The sequence below is a fragment of the Ahaetulla prasina genome, chromosome 2 (genome assembly GCF_028640845.1).
Source record: "Ahaetulla prasina isolate Xishuangbanna chromosome 2, ASM2864084v1, whole genome shotgun sequence".
Lineage (NCBI taxonomy): Eukaryota > Metazoa > Chordata > Lepidosauria > Squamata > Colubridae > Ahaetulla > Ahaetulla prasina.
In genome coordinates, this window is record NC_080540.1 from 50,219,362 (window position 1) to 50,239,322 (window position 19,961).

General features: G+C 41.6%; 1 protein-coding gene across 1 annotated transcript in view; it reads left to right on the forward strand.

Moving 5' to 3' along the window:
* The window catches only part of ITPR1 (inositol 1,4,5-trisphosphate receptor type 1), a 309,457-nt gene that overhangs the window by 32,547 nt on the left and 256,949 nt on the right, over positions 1-19,961 (forward strand). Inside the window, exons 2-3 of the mRNA XM_058168445.1 lie at positions 3,693-3,800; positions 14,507-14,577. Of these exons, the coding sequence (XP_058024428.1) occupies positions 3,709-3,800; positions 14,507-14,577 (163 nt within the window). The 5' untranslated portion in view covers positions 3,693-3,708. The remainder of the gene's footprint in view (positions 1-3,692; positions 3,801-14,506; positions 14,578-19,961) is intronic.

Genomic DNA, 19,961 nt, shown 5'->3' on the forward strand with positions numbered 1-19,961 from the left:
CTTCATAGATGCTATGCTCCATTGTCATCTTTATTTCAGTACAATAAAGAGGAAAATAAGTATAACCAAATAATATAACTGGAAATCAGGAAAATTAAAACTGCCATTTTCATATGAACACTCGAGCTTTAAAAGAAACAGCCTTGGAGTTTAACCATTTCATAATGATTATAATAATTAGCATGCCAATTTATCTGAAGTGTCTAAGTATCCCCATACAATCATAAATCGTCTTAGTTAAAAAAAACAGCTGCAGTTACTTCAAATTTCTTTAATAGCTGTTCAGTTATTTTAAAGTATAATAATATTTTTAGAGGACTTTAGATTTTGCCTATATTTATGATATCTCTCATTAGGCCACTTGCAGTATTGGTTTGCTTGGAAGAAAGATAGTTGCCAGGATATCATGGTTCCAAATGCCTTCCTTTGGCTTGGTACCTCTCCTTGTACAAATATAAAAGAAAAAAAAAAGGATGGCAAATTTTTCCTCAGCGGGGTTATAAATAGAGCCCTCCGGACTTTTAAACACATCTTTCAGATGTTCTCCCCCTTGTTGCTACCCAAAGTGAGGAAGCTTAGATAGCAAGCCTGCCACTTCCTTGACCCTAACAATTCCTTTAAGTGCTCCATTTCATTTTATTTATTTGTATCCACCTTTATTACTTTTATAAATAACTCAAGGTGCAGAATATATCCAGCACACCTTCCTCCTCTTATTTTCCCCACAATAACAAACTTGAGTTGAGGTGAGTTGGGTTAAGGCAGAGTCATCCAGTTGTCTTTCATGCTTAAAGTGAGGCTAGAACTCACAGTCTCCTGGTTTCTTGCCAGGTGTCTTAACCACTAGACCAAACTGGCACTCTCACTTCCTGTATTGGATCATTGATTGCTGCAAAAAAATGTAGAAAAGTCATGTGATACCTTGATGTATTACCACAAGGATTTAGGACTATAATTCTGGGCTCAATAACAGTCATGACTATGTATAATGTTATCAGATATTACTTGAAATTAACAAAAATATGGAAGGCTAGAATAAAGTGTAGCAATTGATAACACCTTCTATCTTACTGTATGTGTATCTTTGTTTTTGTCCTATGAAAAGTAAAAATAAAATAATTTGCAATTTTCTATAGTATAACTAATAAATATATTTTGTGATAACTTACATATTAAATCAATGAAATGCATTTACATTTGATAAGAGGATAAGCAATTGAAACATTTCAAAATAGTCCCAATTTTAATTGTTTTGGAAAGAAAAACTAGAAATAATCCTTTTCCATGGTTTCAAAAATCTTGGGAACATTGATTTTCTTTTAAAATGTGAAATTATTGTTCCAAATGTAATATATGTAGTCCTCAATTAACAACAGTTTATTAGTGACTGAAGTTATAATGGCACTGAAAAAACTGACTTATGACCATTTTTCTCACTTATGACCATTGCAATATCTCCAGGGTCGTGTGATCACAATTCAGATACTTGGCAACTGACTCATATTTATGATGACTGCAGTGTCCCAGGATTATGTGATCACCTTTTGTGACCCATGGCCGCATGATCAAAATTTGGAAGCTTGGCAGCTGGCTCGTATTTATGATGCCTTTATGACGCAGTGCCTCGAGGTCATGTGATTACCTTTTGTGACCTTCTGGCAAGCAAAGTCACTGGAGAAACTAGATTCATTTAACAACCATGTTAAGCCAGAAGGTCGCAAAAGGTGGTCACATGACCTTAAGGCACTGCATCATAAAGGCATCATAAATACGAGCCAGTTGCTAAACTTCTAAATTTTGATCATCTGGCCATGGGGATGCTGAATTGGTCCTAACTGTGAAAAACGGTCCTAAGAAACCATTTCTATCTATTGGACCTGATGGACTATGTGCATACTTCTTAAAAAAGTTTTCCACTGTTATAGCAGAACCCCTAAGCATAATCTGTGAAAAATCTTTCAGGACCAGCTCCCTTCCCAATCTATGGTCACTAGTCACGGTCATCCCTATCTTCAAAAAGGGAGACCCCAGCCTAGTTGAAAATTACAGACCAATCTCTTTATGCTGCGTCACCTACAAAGTAATGGAATCAATCATCAACCAATCCATTACTCTCCACCTAGAAACAAACAACCTACTCTCTAATAAACAATTTGGTTTCAGAAAAAAATTATCCTGTAATCTAAAACTTCTACACTGCAAAAACATATGGACTACATCTTGATCAGGGCAAAGCAATAGATGCAATTTACATAGACTTCTGTAAAGCCTTTGATTCAGTAGTAGATGACAAACTACTTCTAAAACTAAAATCCTATGGCATCTCTGGACCCCTCCATAATTGGATAACTGCGTTCCTGTCAAACAGGCAACAAGTGGTCAAAATAGGCATTGGATAACTGCGTTCCTGTCAAACAGGAACAGGCAGTGCCCTATCAAATCCTGCACCTGTTAATAGTGGTGTCCCCCAAGGCAGCGTTCTAGGACCAGCACTGTTCATATTATACATAAATGAACTTTGTGATCATATTATAAGTAACTGCGTTCTCTTCGCCAATGATGTTAAACTATTTAACACTACCAACAATACAGCTACCCTTCAAAAAGACCTTGACTTTGTGTTGGAATGGTCAAAAAATTGGCAACTCCAAATCTCAACCAACAAATGCTATGTCTTACATATTGGCAAAAAGCATCAGAACACAAAATACAAGCTAAGTGGACATGACCTTGTAGATGACTCTCAGTCTGTCAAGGATCTTGGAGTACTCATATCAAATGATCTAAGTGCCAAAGCCCACTGTAACAACATCGCCAAAAAGGCATTAAAACCTAATCTTGTGTAGCTTCTTCTCCATTAAGATTACACTACTAACCAGAGCATACAAAACATTTGCTAGACCAATTCTTGAATACAGCTCATCTGTCTGGAACCCACACTGCATATCAGACATTAATACAATTGAGCGTGTCCAGAAATATTTCACAAGAAGAGTCCTCCACTCCTCTGCTCGCAAGAAAATGCCTTATGCCACCAGACTTGAAATTCTGGGTTTAGAAAATTTAGAACTACGCTGCCTCCAGTATGACCTGAGCATAGCTCATAAAATCATCTGCTACAATGTCCTTCCTGTCAATGACTACTTCAGCTTCAACCACAACAATACACGAGCACACAATAGAATCAAACTTAAAGTGAACCCCTTCAATCTTGATTGTAGAAAATATGACTTCAGTAACAGAGTTGTTAATGCCTGGAATGCACTGCCTGACTCCATGGTCTCATTCCAAAATCCCCAAAACTTTAACCTAAGACTGTCTACTGTTAACTTTACCCCATTCCTAAGAGGTCTGTAAGGGGCTTGCATAAGAGCACCAGCGTGCCTACCATCCCTCTCCTAATGTTTCCTTTAATTGTATTCATTTTATGTATTCAATTCATGCTTATACTTATATATATTATTTAATATGTACTCGACAAAATGAATAAAATAAATAAGTCACTTTTTTCATTGACATGGTAGCACTAAGCGAATGGTTGTAAGTCTAGGACTCCCTGTACATTCTTCTATGGTTGTATGTAACTCATGTGAATTTACATTGGTGACAAACTTTCCTTGAACTTCAGCCATCCTGACAAACACCTTTGTTGAACCGATTAATATTAATAACTTCTTTTTCCCTCCTCTTAGAGCCAGCAAGCCCCAGATGTCTGACAAGATGTCAAGTTTTTTGCACATTGGAGACATTTGTTCTTTGTATGCAGAAGGTTCGACAAATGGATTTATCAGCACTTTGGGGTAAGAGCCGCCATTTACTTTTGCTGCATAGCATATATTTATTGACTGTGGTTTGAGAAATACAGGACTAATCATCTAATAGTGTATGACAGTGATTTTCAACCTGTGGTCCGCAGACGCCTGGCAGCGCCATGAAGGTTTGAAGAAATATTACAATTTAAATCTTGTGTTAAGTCTTAGGTGTCCGTCGCCATGGTCTGTGGCCACAAAAGGTATTTAAAGTAGGTCTGTGATGAAGAAAAGGTTGAGAACCACTGGCGTATGCCATCATCCAGTGTTTAACAGTACTGGGTATCTCTTTTTTCCCCCCTACAGCCATAAATCCTGGGTTAAGAAGTTTCCCAGGTGAGTGAATACATTTCAGCCAAATCTAAATATTTTTCTTTAAAAAAACAAAACAAACCCTGCTTCTTACTTTCCTTCATTTTTGATGCTCTGAGTGAGGACATTCCTAAAAGGGATATCAAAGAAGGGAACTAGGTAGCTTTATATTCTGGGTGAAGAATTGGGAATGAAAGATGTTTAGAAGGGTTCTTGTTAGCAATAAAGTAATAAAGATGGTGCACATCTTCATAAGTTCATAAGCTCAAGTTCATAAGGTGTCAAGGTTTTTCTTCTTGACACCTTATGAACTTGAGACAAATCTGTTATTCTGTAGACTTGATAGTAATTATTAGCAATCTTTTTTCAGTAAACTTGGAACTAAGTGGTTTATTTATTTATTTATTTTACATCACCCGATTCCCACCCAAATGTGGCCAGTTTATAGATGAAAGCACTCAGGACAATAAAATAATATAGCGATAGAAATCAGAGAACGAAAAATGGTAAAATCTGAGCAACAAGCAAATCCAACATTTCCAATATGGGATCTTTAGTCATCCTCGCCAAAAGCCTGAGTGAAGATCCAGCTTTAAGGCTCTGCAAAACACCAGTAGGATGGATCTGTGGGAGAGGGCAGTTGCTGTTACAGATCCCAATAGATGGCATAGATTAATTGAAGGAACCCAGGCCACGCCAACTTTCCAAGATCAAATTATCTGGGCAGATAATATGGGAGGTAGGCGGTTCTTCAAGTACCCAAACCCTATGCCATTCATTTGTATTACAGTAGTGGCCAAAATTGTGGAAACCTTTTGGGAAAAGTGTATTTTTGAGGCTTGATGGCTAATAACACCACATTTTTTTTTGGAGTTTCAAGATAATCATATTCCACTGTTGGAATGGCCCGGGAATAGCCCAGACCTTAACCCAATTGAAAATCTATGGAGCCGACTAAAGAAACTTGTTAGTCAGAAGTGACCCGGCAATAAAATCCAGTTAATAGAAACAATCATTCAATCTTAGTTTCACATTATAACAGCTGCAGAACTTAAAGACTTGGTTCACTCCATGGGAAGACGTTGTAAGGTCGTAATTCATACTAAAGGTTACCCAACTAGGAATTAACTGACATATTGATAATATTTGCATATCTCATTTTTTCTATGGTAATAATTTTTGTATATCTCATTTTTTTTCTACGTGTTTCATTTTTCTTCTTTATACTGTAACTTCTATTCTAATAACAAATCCTTCATAAAAGTTATTGGATTACATTCTTCATTAAATTATCTTTCGTTGATATGTAATTTTATAGTACTACTCCCCCCAAAAAGTGGTGTTATTGGCTAGTTTTAGAAAAGACACTTTTCCCAAAAGGTTTCCACAATTTGAATCCCACCACTGTATATCATCTCTCTTCTCCAACACCATTTTTAGTCTTCATTGGCCATACATTGCTAATATTTATAATATAATATTCTAGCAAAACATTTGCTAGACCAATTCTCGAATACAGCTTGTCTGTCTGGAACATCTGCTGCACATCGGACATTAATACAATTGAACGTGTCCAGAAATATTTCACTAGAAGAGTCCTCCACTCCTCCACTCGCAACAAAATACCTTATTCCACCAGACTTGAAATTTTGGGCTTAGAAAATTTAGAACTACGCTGCCTTTGGTATGATCTAAGCATAGCTCATAAAATAATCTGCTACAATGCCCTACCTGTCAATGACTACTTCAATTTCAACCACAACAATACACGAGCACACAATAGAATCAAACTTAAAGTGAACCGCTTCAATCTTGATTGTAGAAAATATGACTTCAGTAACAGAGTTGCTAATGCCTGGAATGCACTGCCTGACTCTGTGGTTTCATCCCCAAATCCCCAAAATTTTAACCTTAAGACTTTCTACTGTTGACCTCACCCCATTCCTAAGAGGTCTGTAAGGGGCGTGCATAAGAGCACCAGTGTGCCTACCGTCCCTGTCCTAATGTTCCCTTTAATTGTATTCATTTTATGTATTCAATTCATACTTATACTTATATAAATTATCTAATATGTATTTGTCAAATAAATACATAAGTAAATAAATTAAATATTACTTGAACCTGCCAAATTTCAAACAATATAATTTCTTTTTCACTTGCAGTGGACCAGTCTCAACCTGTAGGTTATGAAACTGATTTGTTTAAATAAGTCATATAGTAGTTAACATGAAATGAAACACACTTCTTCAAAACTTATATTTTCCTAGTAGCTATGAAAATAGTGGTTAGGATAAACACTGATATGAATGCTTTCTATAAGTTATTTTCATATTAAGATTTGGTTTCATGCTCCATCTAAACACATAGATTAGATTCTGAGACTGCTGGGTTTCCTTAAAAGTTTAAGATTTCAAAGTAAGGGAAGCCAGGAAAGTGGAGAAAAATATTTGACTTTTAAAATATGACAGAATATGTGTATGTATATATAGTAGATATATAGTTTATACTATAGGGACGCGGTGGCTCAGGGACTAGGATGTTGAGCTTCTCGATTGAAAGGTCAGCAGTTCGGTGGTTCGAATCCCTAGTGCTGCCATGTAACGGGGTGAGCTCCTGTTACTTGTCCCAGCTTCTGCCAACTTAGCAGTTTCAAAAGCACGTAAAAATGCAAGTAGAAAAAATAGGGATCACCTTTGGTGGGAAGGTAACAGCGTTCTGTGCGCCTTTGGCGTTGAGTCATGCCGGCCCCATGACCATGGAGACATCTTCGGACAGCACTGGCTCTTCGGCTTTGAAACGGAGATGAGCACCGCCCCCTAGCGTCGGCAATGACTAGCACGTATGTGCGAAGGGAACCTTTACCTTTACCTTATAGTTTATACTATATTATCTACTATTGGTAACTTTCCTTTAGAAATATGGGAAGCATTCTTTGCATGCTTGCAGAAGGCAATAAAATAATATAAAATGTTAAATTTTGATAAGGAACTTGGCAGCTTCTGAAAGTAATTAGATAATAAAAAAGGAATATGAGAAGCAACAAATCTTATACGAAATACTTTTTTTTTTTACAGATGGCCTTAAATTAAGAGACTATTGCATGCTAATTACAAAAAGAGAAACAGCATTGCTTTTCTTACATATCTATGTTGCTTTTCTTGCAATTCATTGGATAACAACTTAAATATTAAACTAAGAAATAAGTTACACAGAGATAATCATTTTTTTCGTAACCTTTTCAGAAGCAAAGCATTTAGTTTCTGGCATCTATATTTCTTCAGCAGAACAAAATCTCAAATATAACAATATATATTACCCAGGACCAGGGGTGGATTCTACTTACCTTTACTATTGGTTTGCAACGGGGGAGCATGCGCGCATGCTCGCTTTGTTTGTATGCATGCGCTTGTGCACAGATCATTAATTATGACATTTGGGCTGGTGGGCACAGAGCCTCCCGCTGCTTTTACTACTGGTTCTAAAGAACTGGACAGAACCAGGAGCAACCCACCACCACTGCCCAGGATCTTAAAAAAAACACACTCACAACAGTAATGGCAGTAATTCTTAATTAAATTCAATAGAAATTGCCAGTTGGACAATCTAAAAGTGTTTATGTACATATATATATATACAACATATAAAATCACATTTTTCACCGTCCTACTGTATTACCACATTTTTAAGAACGTTCAAGCAATAAGAGATGTAGTACATAGAATATAAATTTACAAAACTAAAGTATTGTTGTCACAAAATTCTCTAGATGAAGCATTATGGACAAAAGACTGTTTCTTTGAACATAGGAAAAGCCTGAATTTTTTTAAGATTAGAGCATATATATCCAGGATGGGAAACTGAGATTAATGTCACATATACAAGTAGGCATGGAGTCCAGACGTGAAACCCAGCAGGTTCTGACAGGTTCTAGAGAACTGGTAGCGAAAATTTTGAGCAGTTTGGAAAACTGATAGCGGAAATTTTGAGTAGTTCAGAGAACCAGAAAATGCCACCTCTGGCTGGCCCCGGAGTAGGATGGGAATGGAGATTTCACAATATCCTTCCCCCAGGACTGGGGAGGGAATGGGGATTTTGCAGAATCCTTCCCCCGGAGTGGGGTGGGAATGGAGATTTGCAGTATCCTTGCAAAATGGAGATTTTGCAGTATCTTTCTTCTGCCATGCCCACCAAGCCACACCACGCCCACCAAGCTACACCTACAGAACCAGTAGTAAAAAAAAAATTGGATTTCACCACTGATTTGCAGGGCAATTCATTTGATTCACAATTAAATAAGAATTTTTTTTAATGAAAATGCTAGTTATTGATGACTACAGTATTCTCTGCTTTAGCAGATGGTAGCGCCTACCTTGGCTGAACTTAGAAGAGAAGAATATTCTTTTTACTATGAGAATGGAAGCATTCCAGGAATGTTAGCTAGATTGGGAAAGTGAAAGGGACATTTTAGAAGAAGACAGTGGCAAATCACTTTTGCATTATTGCCCACAAATCTACATAGATGTATCCATGTAATCATGGGCTTGACTCAAAGGAGTTATTTATTTGTTTACAGTATTTTTAAGTACCCTTGACAAAAGTGTGGACAACTGCAATATGAAATATCCTGTTTATTAAACAAAATTAAATTACTGAATTATACTTCTCTGCATGCAGCTCTACTTTTATTGTAAAGAAGAATTGAAGCACTTGATAACTGAAAATGAATAGATGAAGAAAGTTATGGGGAACTGAGAACCTTCTATTGAGAAGGCAGGAAGGAAATCGTTATAGATGTTGCAGCTGCTTTATCTGCTAAAAAAAGCAGTTATGAGATAAACAGAGAAGTTAAATAGAATTGTGAATGCCTTCCCAAGATCTTCAAGTAATTAATACATAGGCCGTTGTAATCACATAGATATTAATAATTGCCTTCTTTGTGTAAGCAGAACTGATTTGGTATTAATTCTTGGGTAGTTTTATAAGCGTCACTTATCTGAAGTTTCACTTGATGCTTTTGCTGGAAAAAGCTGCTGTGTTGAACTTTAAGCCTGTGTATGAGTATTTCCCAATTCTTAGGCAACATCTAATATCTTATAGTTGGTGTTCAAGAAGAGCTTTAGGCATGTGGGAAAAGATAATTACAATAATGGTCAAATGGCTAAGATGACACGCAGCCTTAGCGTAACTAATGTTATATTAGTAGTCCTGAATCCTCAGTATTTTTTAAAAAAATCAAAATGGTATTTAATATGAACAATCCTCCCAAATATTAAAAAATTCAATGTGAAATGTACTTATTCCTATATTATATTATATTAATATAGGAAACCTGCAAGAGATTATAGATTAGAATTCATCAACAAAGAAAATGGACTAAGTTTAATGTATTTTTATATCCAAGTAATAAACTTAATTGCTATTAATACTATATAAACATTTTTTTCTATATTCCTAGAAAGTAATTCTTTGCCTATGATCTAATTTTCGATGAAGGTGAATCTTCCCATCTATTAGAATTAACAATCTATTTGCTATAATTTCAGAAAACCTTAACTTTGACTTCATATTTCTGTTCTCTCATTTTGTATATGCATTTTTTGGGGGGGCAGAGTGGTATGTTACAAGGAGTTAGTATTTTCTTTAATCAGTTAAAATTCTCTCTTCTGTATAACTGGAATCTGGCATTAGTTGGCATCTGGTTTCTTCATTGTGTCACTTCCTTTTGTGCGTAGATACCAATTATATTCTATTTCACTATATAAGACCGGTACTACTGAGTTGAAGTCAGAGCTTTACTTCCTTCTGGACTTTAGATCACAAAGCTATGATGTAAACTTTCAAAATTTTTAAAGCCATATGATTCCTTCACATAACTACCCACTGAAGTTTGGGGTTTTCTTTGTTTTACAACTGATCTAGCAAGTAGCTAGACCATGAAAAACACTGAGCTTTAAATTAAAATGATCTGTTTTGCAACAGAGACTAAAGTATTGCAGAAGTTTGCTCTTTGCAATTCAGTGGAGGTTTGGCACTTCCTTCATCATAGGATAAGGTTTTTAAAAACTGAATTGAAATGAAGTAAATTGGCTGTGCAAATTTGCAAAGGGAAGATTAACTTGAAATCCAGCTGGGGGCTAGAAAGAAAATAATTAAATTCTCCCAGTGCATCCCTATAAAAGAGCCATTTGGGCAGTGACTTGAAATGCAAACTTTTTATTCTAAGTTCCTGGTTCTTTCTCCTAATCACACTTGATTTTCTCTCTGTGTGTCCCCCCAGAACTGAGATGGTCCTACCTTTAGACAATGATATAGAGTTTGTGCTTTCTCTACTTCTGTGCCTATCCTGGAGATCCAGTAGCCCCCCCCCCCCCGACACCTTTGGTCTTTTCCAAGTCATTAAAGATTTGGATGTTCGAACAACATTTGGGCCAAGAGGTTGACTAAGCCCAACGGCTTACTTTCAAGTTGTTTCAGTGAGTGAATGAGGATTTTTGAATAAGGGACAATGAAAATGTGCTGGATAGCTTTTTAGGATCAACAATAAAGGAACAAGCAAAATACTGCAGACTAGTATTTCGTAGAGGAACCATGAAGATATTCAAATGCTGTCATATGTCTATACCGATAAAGATCAGAATTGTACAAACCATGGTATTCCCCATGATAATCTATGGAAGCAAAAGTTGGGTTTTAAAGAAGTAGGAGAGGAAGAATATTGATGCCTTTGAACATTGGTGCTGGACAAGACTCTTGAGTACACCACGGACAGCCAAAAAGACAAATCAATGGATCATTAAACAAATCAACCTAGGGTTCTTTGCCTAAGGGCATAAATGGCCAAGTTTAAATCATTGTCCCTGGAAATAAGATTAATTTTTGTTCCAAAAGATACTTTGGAGCTTATTTTCCAGTTAGGTCTTATTTTGGGGGAAATACAGTATTAAATGTGTCTGGCTGACAATCTTAACTGGGGCTTATTTTTGGGGTAGGGCTCATATTGCAAGCATTCTGAAAAATCATGCTAGGGCTTATTTTCCAGTTGGGTTTTATTTTGGAAGAAACATGGTACTTTGGACACATTATGGGAAGGCCCAGAACTCTGGAAAATGCTCTAGTGCTGAGAAAAGTGGAAGGAAAGAGAAGAGGACAACCAGCGGCAAAGTGGAGAGATTCAGTTACATGACATTGAGTGCACATTTGGAAGACTTGAAAGGATGTGTTAGGGTTAGATTGTCATAGAGAAAACCTGTCCTTGTCACTATGGGTTGAAAACCTGATGACACACAATCATTTAAATTTGTGCTGAATGGGATAGTAATTAAAAAGCAGGAGCTTTTTGCTTCTTTTCAAAAGAAAAGATGAACATTTAGGAGGAGCCAGAAGTAGTAAAGGTTCAGATGCATAAAATGAACTGTATCCCACTGAACATTCTAATTCAGTAGATTGGAACTCTCTTGGGTTCCTTGGAGCCAAAACAGAGAGGTCTCTTGTAGTTTGTAAACTAAATTCTTCATCAGCCTCATGTTCTACTGAAAGTTTCCATATTTATACAATGAAACCTGCCAGATGTTAGAGATAGCCAAGACCATGCTAAATTTCACTTAAAAGCATAGAGGCCACCACAAACCTTCTGCCAAATTGTCTCCAGCCTGCAATATATAAGATTATTTTTCTATTTTTAGAATAAATTAGAAAAACAGTGAAATGTATGTACACTTCTCTCTATGGGTCATCTGCTTTTGACTTGGCCCAAATTACTTTCAGAAGCAAAGTGCATTTCTAGTCTTGTAATACATGCACCTACACTGATGTTTATTTATAGAAAGTAGCTTGCTCTGAGATAAGACAGTATCTGGTTTCCTAGGAGTTAACAAACATGAATATCAGTCAACACATGTAATTACTTATGTATATCTATACAGCCAATGGGTTGCCTTGTCAATCGCCTTTTGATGTAAAAGTTAAGAGTACTGAAGCTTCTGTAATTCCACTACTTTCTATGGTCACTTTAACATTTCTGGTTATAACTGGTCTTTTTGCTATCATAAATTTAGTTCACTATCTTGTCTTTTTGAACTTTTATTACTTTCTAGTAGAGCACTTATCCTGACTCAGTTTGTTTGTACATGACGATGATACGTTTACCACGGTTTATGGTTTTTGATAAGTACATATAATCATGCAAGCTATCTTCTGCCTGTAGACTTGTGCAATTCATCAGTGGTCATTGCTGGCTTACACAGGGTTCCCATGGTTTTCTTGCTACCCAAAGCCAGACACATAAAATCCATGATTGTGATTTCAAGGGAATTGTAGGTTGATGTATCTGTTCTCACAAATGCAGAACTATTTCTTTACATGGGCATTTTTCTACATCAGAGCTAAGTTTGATTTGTGGATGCATGCATACGGTTTTTAATGACAACGTTAACAAAGTTATTTCATTATATAATGAAATATGCAGTATATGCAGTCCTTAAACATAAAATTTTCCAAGGGAAGATACAAGCATAAGAAATTCATCTGAATAAAAAATTAAATGAACATGTTAGGTCAATAAGAGAGTGAAACAACACAGAGAGTGAAACAACAACATTGGAACAACACAGGAATCATATAAAAATGTGAAACGTATGTTAAATGTTTAATTAAATTTCTGTGTATATGTGTGTGTGTGTGTGTGTGTGTGTGTGTGTGTGTGTGTATGTATATATAGAGAGAGGGGGGAGAGAGAGAGAGAGAATTTTAAGCATTTAACATATATTTCACATTACATGGTTCCTGTGTTGTTCCAATTATGTTGTCCCCCCCTCAGATAGATAGGTAGACAGACAGACAGACAGACAGACAGACAGATGTTCTTTGTTGGCCATTTACAATTTTTCTGACCATACTCAGAAATTTAAAATACATAGTACACATTAATGTTTATTTAGTAAAATGGTCACAATTAAATCAGTAGGCCATTTCTGTTGTCTATTTCTAAATGGGTTATAACAGTTTTGATAATGATAGTAGTCCTTGACTTATGACAACAATTGGAACCCAAATTTCTATTATTAAACAAGGCAGTTGGTAAGTGAGTTGTAAAATACAGTAAAATAATACTAATTTAAAAAAAAATTTTTTTTTGACATTGGTTGTTCAATGAATCATTGCAGTTTTTAAGTGAAGCATGCAATCATTGAGCAAATGTGGCTTCACCCAATGATTTTGCCTGTTGGAACCTGTCTAACAAGGTCACAAATAGTGATTACATGACCCTAGGTCACTGCACCTATCATAAATACATGTTGGCAGCCAAGCACCAACATTTTGATCACATCACCATGGGGATGCTACAACAGGGTGAGTGCAATTGTGAGTCACTATTTTCAATGCTGTTGTAACTTCAAATGGTCACTAAATGAATGGTGGTAAGTCAACTATATGTAGTTAGTAGGAAATAATAGCACCCAAATAGCATATACCCATTCTCTCATGCCACACAGCAAGACACATTCATTAAAATGTATATAATTTGATACAATTTTGTCTTCACTGGATATTCTCATAAAATAAATTTAATTTTTATCCAGTGGATATTAAGTCATTTTATAGCTACTGGCTGTTTCCCATTTTGGTATAAATTTGATTTGAATGCTATTTTATTTAATGCAAGAAGAAGGAAGCCACTGTTAGTAGAAAAGCACTTGTATTATTTCTCTGTATGTTCAGAGATACATGTATAAACTTACATGTATAAAATGTATAAAGCTGTCTAGTGTCAAAAATTACTCTTTGAAGATTCATATTTTTCTCATCTTTATTTCACCTTCTGGTTTTTGAAATTCAACTACACTTGCCATTAGATATTAAATTTTTATTTACCGACAAAGAAATAAAGTGAGACAAGTATAGATCTATTTCAAGCTATTTAGCTCCCATCAACTAGCCATAACCTTCCGAGATTCGAACCCAGGCTATTTACATATTAGGTAAATGTATTCACTTCTAAGCCATGGGCTCTCCTAGCTTTGTTGGCTATATCAGGGGAGAGATTAGGTGTTTTATCAGGGCAACCTGATCTACCCAAATATGGGATGGAGCATTCCGCCTTTCAGCCCCAATCCAGGAGTCTTCACAGGTACCCACTTGCCATTAGACTTACAGATGTTCCCCGAGTGGGAATGAAGTTGCATTTTTGAGGAACGCAAATGAAAATAAGAATGATAGAAAGTAGTGTCTGGGAAAAGTCAGATAGTTCAGCTGCTTTTCTATCTTAATCTTCGATGACTTATTTCTCTTTCCTTCCTCAAAGGGATCTTAAATTGGTGTCTGAAAAATACTAGTTTGGAGATTATAATGTTAAGTTTAATTATGTTTCCCATTTTTGCTTATTGCAGACTTGTTGATGACCGATGTGTTGTACAACCAGAAACAGGTGATCTTAACAGTCCTCCTAAAAAATTCAGAGGTAAGATACAACTGCACCTTCACTTACACATTCAAATGGTATTTCTCTGCTGGCGGATAACGAAAATTAATAGTTTTGCTGAATGTTACGTTATAGAACATAAAGATGTTTTGTCACTTTTCAAGGAGTTTTTAAGGCCTTTTTTTTAAAAATCGTGTGTATGAAGAATTTTACCCATTACGGCAAACATTGTACATTTGTTTCCCTTTTTATTTCACTGATTTATCTATGCTGACACAGATAAATGTCAGCATAGATATACTAATGGCATTTTCCCACCACAAGTTCAAAGTGGAGTCCGTCATCCTTGAGTCATCTGTGCCCTGAAAAGTCTACTAAACGATCCAGTTTTCTTCTTTAAAACCTCTAGAGATGGAGAACCCATAGTTTATTTATTATTTATTTTATTATTTAAATTTTTATACCGCCCTTCTCCCGAAGGACTCAGGGCGGTTTACAGCCAGATAAAATAAACAGTCCTATTACAAAATAAATACTATTAAAATACCACTAAAAAACTTATTCAATTTGGCCGCAATTAAAATTTAGCAAATAATAAAACCCATTAAAAAACCCATTAAAAACCCATCAATAAAACCCATTAAAAACCCATAAAAAACTAACCCAGTCCAGCGCAAATAAATAAGTGAGTTTTGAGCTCGCGGCGAAAGGTTCGGAGGTCCGGAAGTTGACGAAGTCCTGGGGGGAGTTCGTTCCAGAGGCGGAGCCCCACAGAGAAGGCCCTTCCCTGGGTGTCGCCAGGCGACACTGTCGCGCCGACGGCACCCCAAGGAGTCCCTCTCTGTGAGGCGCAGGTCGGTGAGAGGTATTCGATAGCAGCAGGCGGTCCCGTAAGTAACCCGGCCCTATGCCATGGGCGCTTTAAAGGCGTTCACCAACACCTTGAAGCGCACCGGAAGGCCACAGGTAGCCAGTGCAGCCTCGCAGGATAGGTGTCACTGGGAGCCACGAGGGCTCCTCTATCACCCGCAGCTGCATTCTGGACCAACTGCAGCCTCCGGATGCCCTTCAAGGGAGCCCCATGTGAGAGCATTGCAGTAGTCCAGGCGAGGCGTCACAAGGCGTGGTGACTGTGCACAAGGCATCCCGGTCTAGAAAGGGGCGCAACTGGCGCACCAGGCGAACCTGGTGGAAAGCTCTCCTGGAGACGGCCGTCAAATGATCTTCAAAAGACAGCCGTGCATCCAGGAGAACGCCCAGATTGCGCACCCTCTCCATCGGGGCCAATGACTCGCTCCCGACAGTCAGCCGCGGACTCAGCTGACTGTACCGGGATGCCGGCATCCACAGCCACTCCGTCTTGGAGGGATTGAGCTTGAGCCTGTTTCTCCCCATCCAGACCCGTACGGCTTCCAAACACCGGGACAGCACTTCGATAGCTTCATTGGGGTGGCCCGGTGTGGAAAAGTACAGCTGGGTGTCATCAGCGTACAGCTGGTACCTCACACCGAAGCCACTGATGATCTCACCCAGCGGCTTCATATAGATGTTGAACAGAAGGGGCGAGAGAATCGACCCCTGCGGCACCCACAAGTGAGGCGCGGGGGTCGACCTCTGCCCCCCCGTCAACACCGTCTGCGACCGGTCGGAGAGATAGGAGGAGAACCACCGATAAACGGTGCCTCCCACTCCCAATCCCTCCAACCGGCGCAGCAGGATACCATGGTCGATGGTATCAAAAGCCGCTGAGAGGTCTAATAGGACCAGGGCAGAGGAATAACCCCTATCCCTGGCCCTCCAGAGATCATCCACCAACGCGACCAAAGCCGTCTCAGTGCTGTAACCGGGTCTGAAGCCGGACTGGAACGGGTCCAGATAGACAGTTTCCTCCAGGTGCAGGGGAAACTGATATGCCACCATACTCTCTACAACCTTCGCCGCGAAACGAAGGTTGGAGACCGGACGATAGTTACCTAAAACAGCCGGGTCCAGGGAAGGCTTCTTGAGGAGGGGCCTCACCACCGCCTCTTTCAAGGCGGCGGAAGACTCCTCCAACAAGGAAGCACTCGTAAGCCCCTGGAGCCAGCCTCGTGTCACCTCCTGAGTGGCCAGCACCAGCCAGGAGGGGCACGGGTCCAGTAAACACGTGGTGGCATTCAATCTACCCAGCAACCTGTCCATGTCCTCGGGAGTCACAGGGTCAAACTCATCCCAAACAACATCACCAAGACCGCCCTCAGATACCCCGCCTGAATCGCCACAATTTTGGTCCAGACCGTCCCTAAGCTGAACGATTTTATCGTATAGATAACCGTTAAACTCCTCAGCACGTCCCCGCAACGGGTCATCCCGCTCCCCCTGGTGAAGGAGGGAGCGGGTCACCCGGAACAGGGCAGCTGGGCGGTTATCTGCCGGCGCAATGAGGGAGGAGGCGTAGGAACGCCTCGCTTCCCTCAGTGCCACTAGGTAGGTCCTAGTATAGGATCTAACTAGTGTCCGATCAGCCTCTGAACGGCTGGACCTCCAGGAACTCTCTAGGCGTCTTCTCCGGCGTTTCATCCCCCTCAGCTCCTCGGAGAACCAAGGAGCCGGTTGGGATCTGCGCTGGGTCAGAGGCCGCAAAGGCACGACACGGTCTAAAGCCCCAGCCGCAGCCCGTTCCCAGGCTGCAGCTAGTTCCTCTGCCGTGCCGTGAGCCAGACCCTCAGGAAGTGGCCCAAGCTCCGTCCGAAACCTCTCTGGGTCCATCAGGCGCCTGGGACGGTACCATCGTAGTGGTTCCGTCTCCCTGCGGTTTTGGGTAGCGGTCAGAAAGTCCAGGCGAAGGAGAGTGATCTGACCATGACAAAGGTTCAATGACTATTTCCTTTAAGTCCAGATCTCGACCACTGACCAGAGACAAAATCAGGTCCAGTGTGCCCCCCCCGATGTGAGTGGGGCCATCCACTACTTGAGTCAGGTCCAAGGCCGTCATGGAGGCCAAGAACTCCCGAGCTACCGTCGATGACGAGCCGGCAGATGGCAAGTTAAAGTCCCCCATGACTAACAGTCTGGGGGTCTCCACTGCCACCCCGCAAGCACCTCCAGGAGCTCGGGCAGGGCAGCTGTCACGCAGCAAGGAGCCAGGTACGCCACCAGCAAGCCCATCTGACATCTATGACCCCACCTCACAAAGAGGATTCACACCGCGATCTGAGGTACAGTGGTCTCCCTCGGCTCTAGACTCTCTTTAATAGCAACCGCCACCCTCCACCCCTACCCTGGGCCTCGGCTGATGGAATGCACGGAAACCCGGTGGGCACATCTCGACCAGGGCACACCCCTTCAGTGCCCAACCAGGTCTCCGTGCGCCTATAATATCCGGCACCCCTGAATCAGATCATGTATTAGGGGGCCTTATTGGCCACGGACCGTGCGTTGCATAACATCAGACGCAGGCCCAGGCTCTGAGGGTCTTGACCATCCGGGAACGGAGAAGTCAGATCGGGCACGCGATCGCCTGTAAACATCGAACGCGTGACCCCTATGTCGATCGATCCCCCTTCCGCCATATCTGCCCCTCCCACTTACCGTGCAAATAGACTCACCTCACACAAAGGAACACACTCCCCCATAACCTCCGAACCCATTTGATAGTCGCCACGAGCATGCGTTGGAACTGGTTTCCTCCCGACGGGCTACCCCTCACCCGCCCCTAACCTCCCACCCCACCCAACGCTACCTCCCCTCCAACCCAGACCCGTCAGTTTCTACCTCCCTTAAAATTCCCATTAAAATTCCCTTTAAAAACCCTATTAAAATAATTAATTAAAAATCCCCTGTGTCTCCTATTTTTGGCATGCCATCTCTCGGGGGTCCAAAACCCGTCCTCAAGATGGACCCTCCATAATGTGGAGGCCAGACCATGAGAGAGGGAATCTCGCAGGGCAAGAAGGTCAGCCGCTGTAAATGTCCGCATGGTAAAAGTCCGGCAAACGGACCCATCCTGGACCTGTCAAGATGGAAATTGACGCACCAGGAGTTCCGAGTAGAAGACAGACGGGATATAGGTCTTGGGCGGTAGATGAACAAACCGCCATGATTAAGTCAGAGCTCCAACCCCTCTTCTCCAGTCCCGAGGGGTGGTCTATGGGCACAAAGGGGGGGGGAGAGGATATAGTCCTACAATAGTCAAGCTAGGATTGTCCAGGACCATCCTCAATTCCCCCACTGGGGACCAAAGGTCTTCAAACGATCCCCTTGCAGCCAGCCCATGGGCATCCTCAAAGATGGTAAAAAGGTGCCTACATGGCCCGTGATCGTCCTTCAAGTTGACACAGAGGACGAAACACGCGCCTAGTGGGCCAAGCTGCTCCACCGACGAGGCATCTCTCTCCAAAAAGTCCGGGGGGGGGCAAAGGACTCAAAAAGCCCCCACTGACGGTCTATAGACGTCCTCCAGGTGGTGGCGAGGGCGTCCCCTGGACCCGTGGACAGCCTTCAAGATGACAAAGAAGGCGACCGTCGGGCCTCTTTGTGGCCGCTAAGCCAGGCCTCCAACTGGAATAGGCCACTCACCCGCCAGGTTTGCTGGGTCATGCCACAGTTCGCCGGACCCAGTCAACCACCAACAGGCTAGGCCCTGGCCAAGCCGGTCCAGCCAGGCCGCCGCCACCGCCGTCACCGACACCGACACCGACACTACCGCTGCCGGGGGGAAAGAGCCTCCAGGCCAGGCCGCCGCCGCCACCGAAGGACTCGGCCGCCGCCGCCACTGTTGGATAAGGGCCAGGCTGCTCCCACACCGGCACCGCAGACGAGGGGGGACAAAGGGGAGAGAGGCTCTAGGCCCCTCCCAAAGCAGGGCCAAGCCAGGCCGCCGACCACCGCCGCCGGAAAACCGCCGGAAAAACCGGCCGCCACCGCCGCCGCCGCCGCTGGAAAAGCCCGGCCACTGCCGCCCAGCCAGGCCGCTGCCGCCCGGCCTGGAGAGGGCCGGACCGCTGCCGGACCGCTGCCGGACCGCTGCCGCTGCTGGAAAAGGCCCGGCCGCTGGAAAAGGCCGGGCCGCCGCCGCTGTCACCGCCGCCGCCATCGTCGGCCGCGCCGCCGGAGGGAGAGCGCTCCGGGACTCCTCCCAAGGGAACCCGGAGACGCCCCGCCTCAGTTAGCCCAGCCTCTGACTCCCCAGACTCTCACCTACCCGGGCGGGGGGTCCAAGCTGTCAAAAGGACCCCCCCCCACCCGGTCTGGCCCGAAATAGGCCCGTCGCCGCATCAGCTGTTCAGCGGTGCGGCCGCCATCTTGGACATGCGCGTTGAAAAATGTGCTCCTTCATAGGCTGTTCCACTGTTGTATATAACTTATTATCAGAAAGTAGCTCCTTATATTTAAATGAAATGTAGGTAGCAACCTATATCCATTATTTCTGGTTTTGGTTTCTG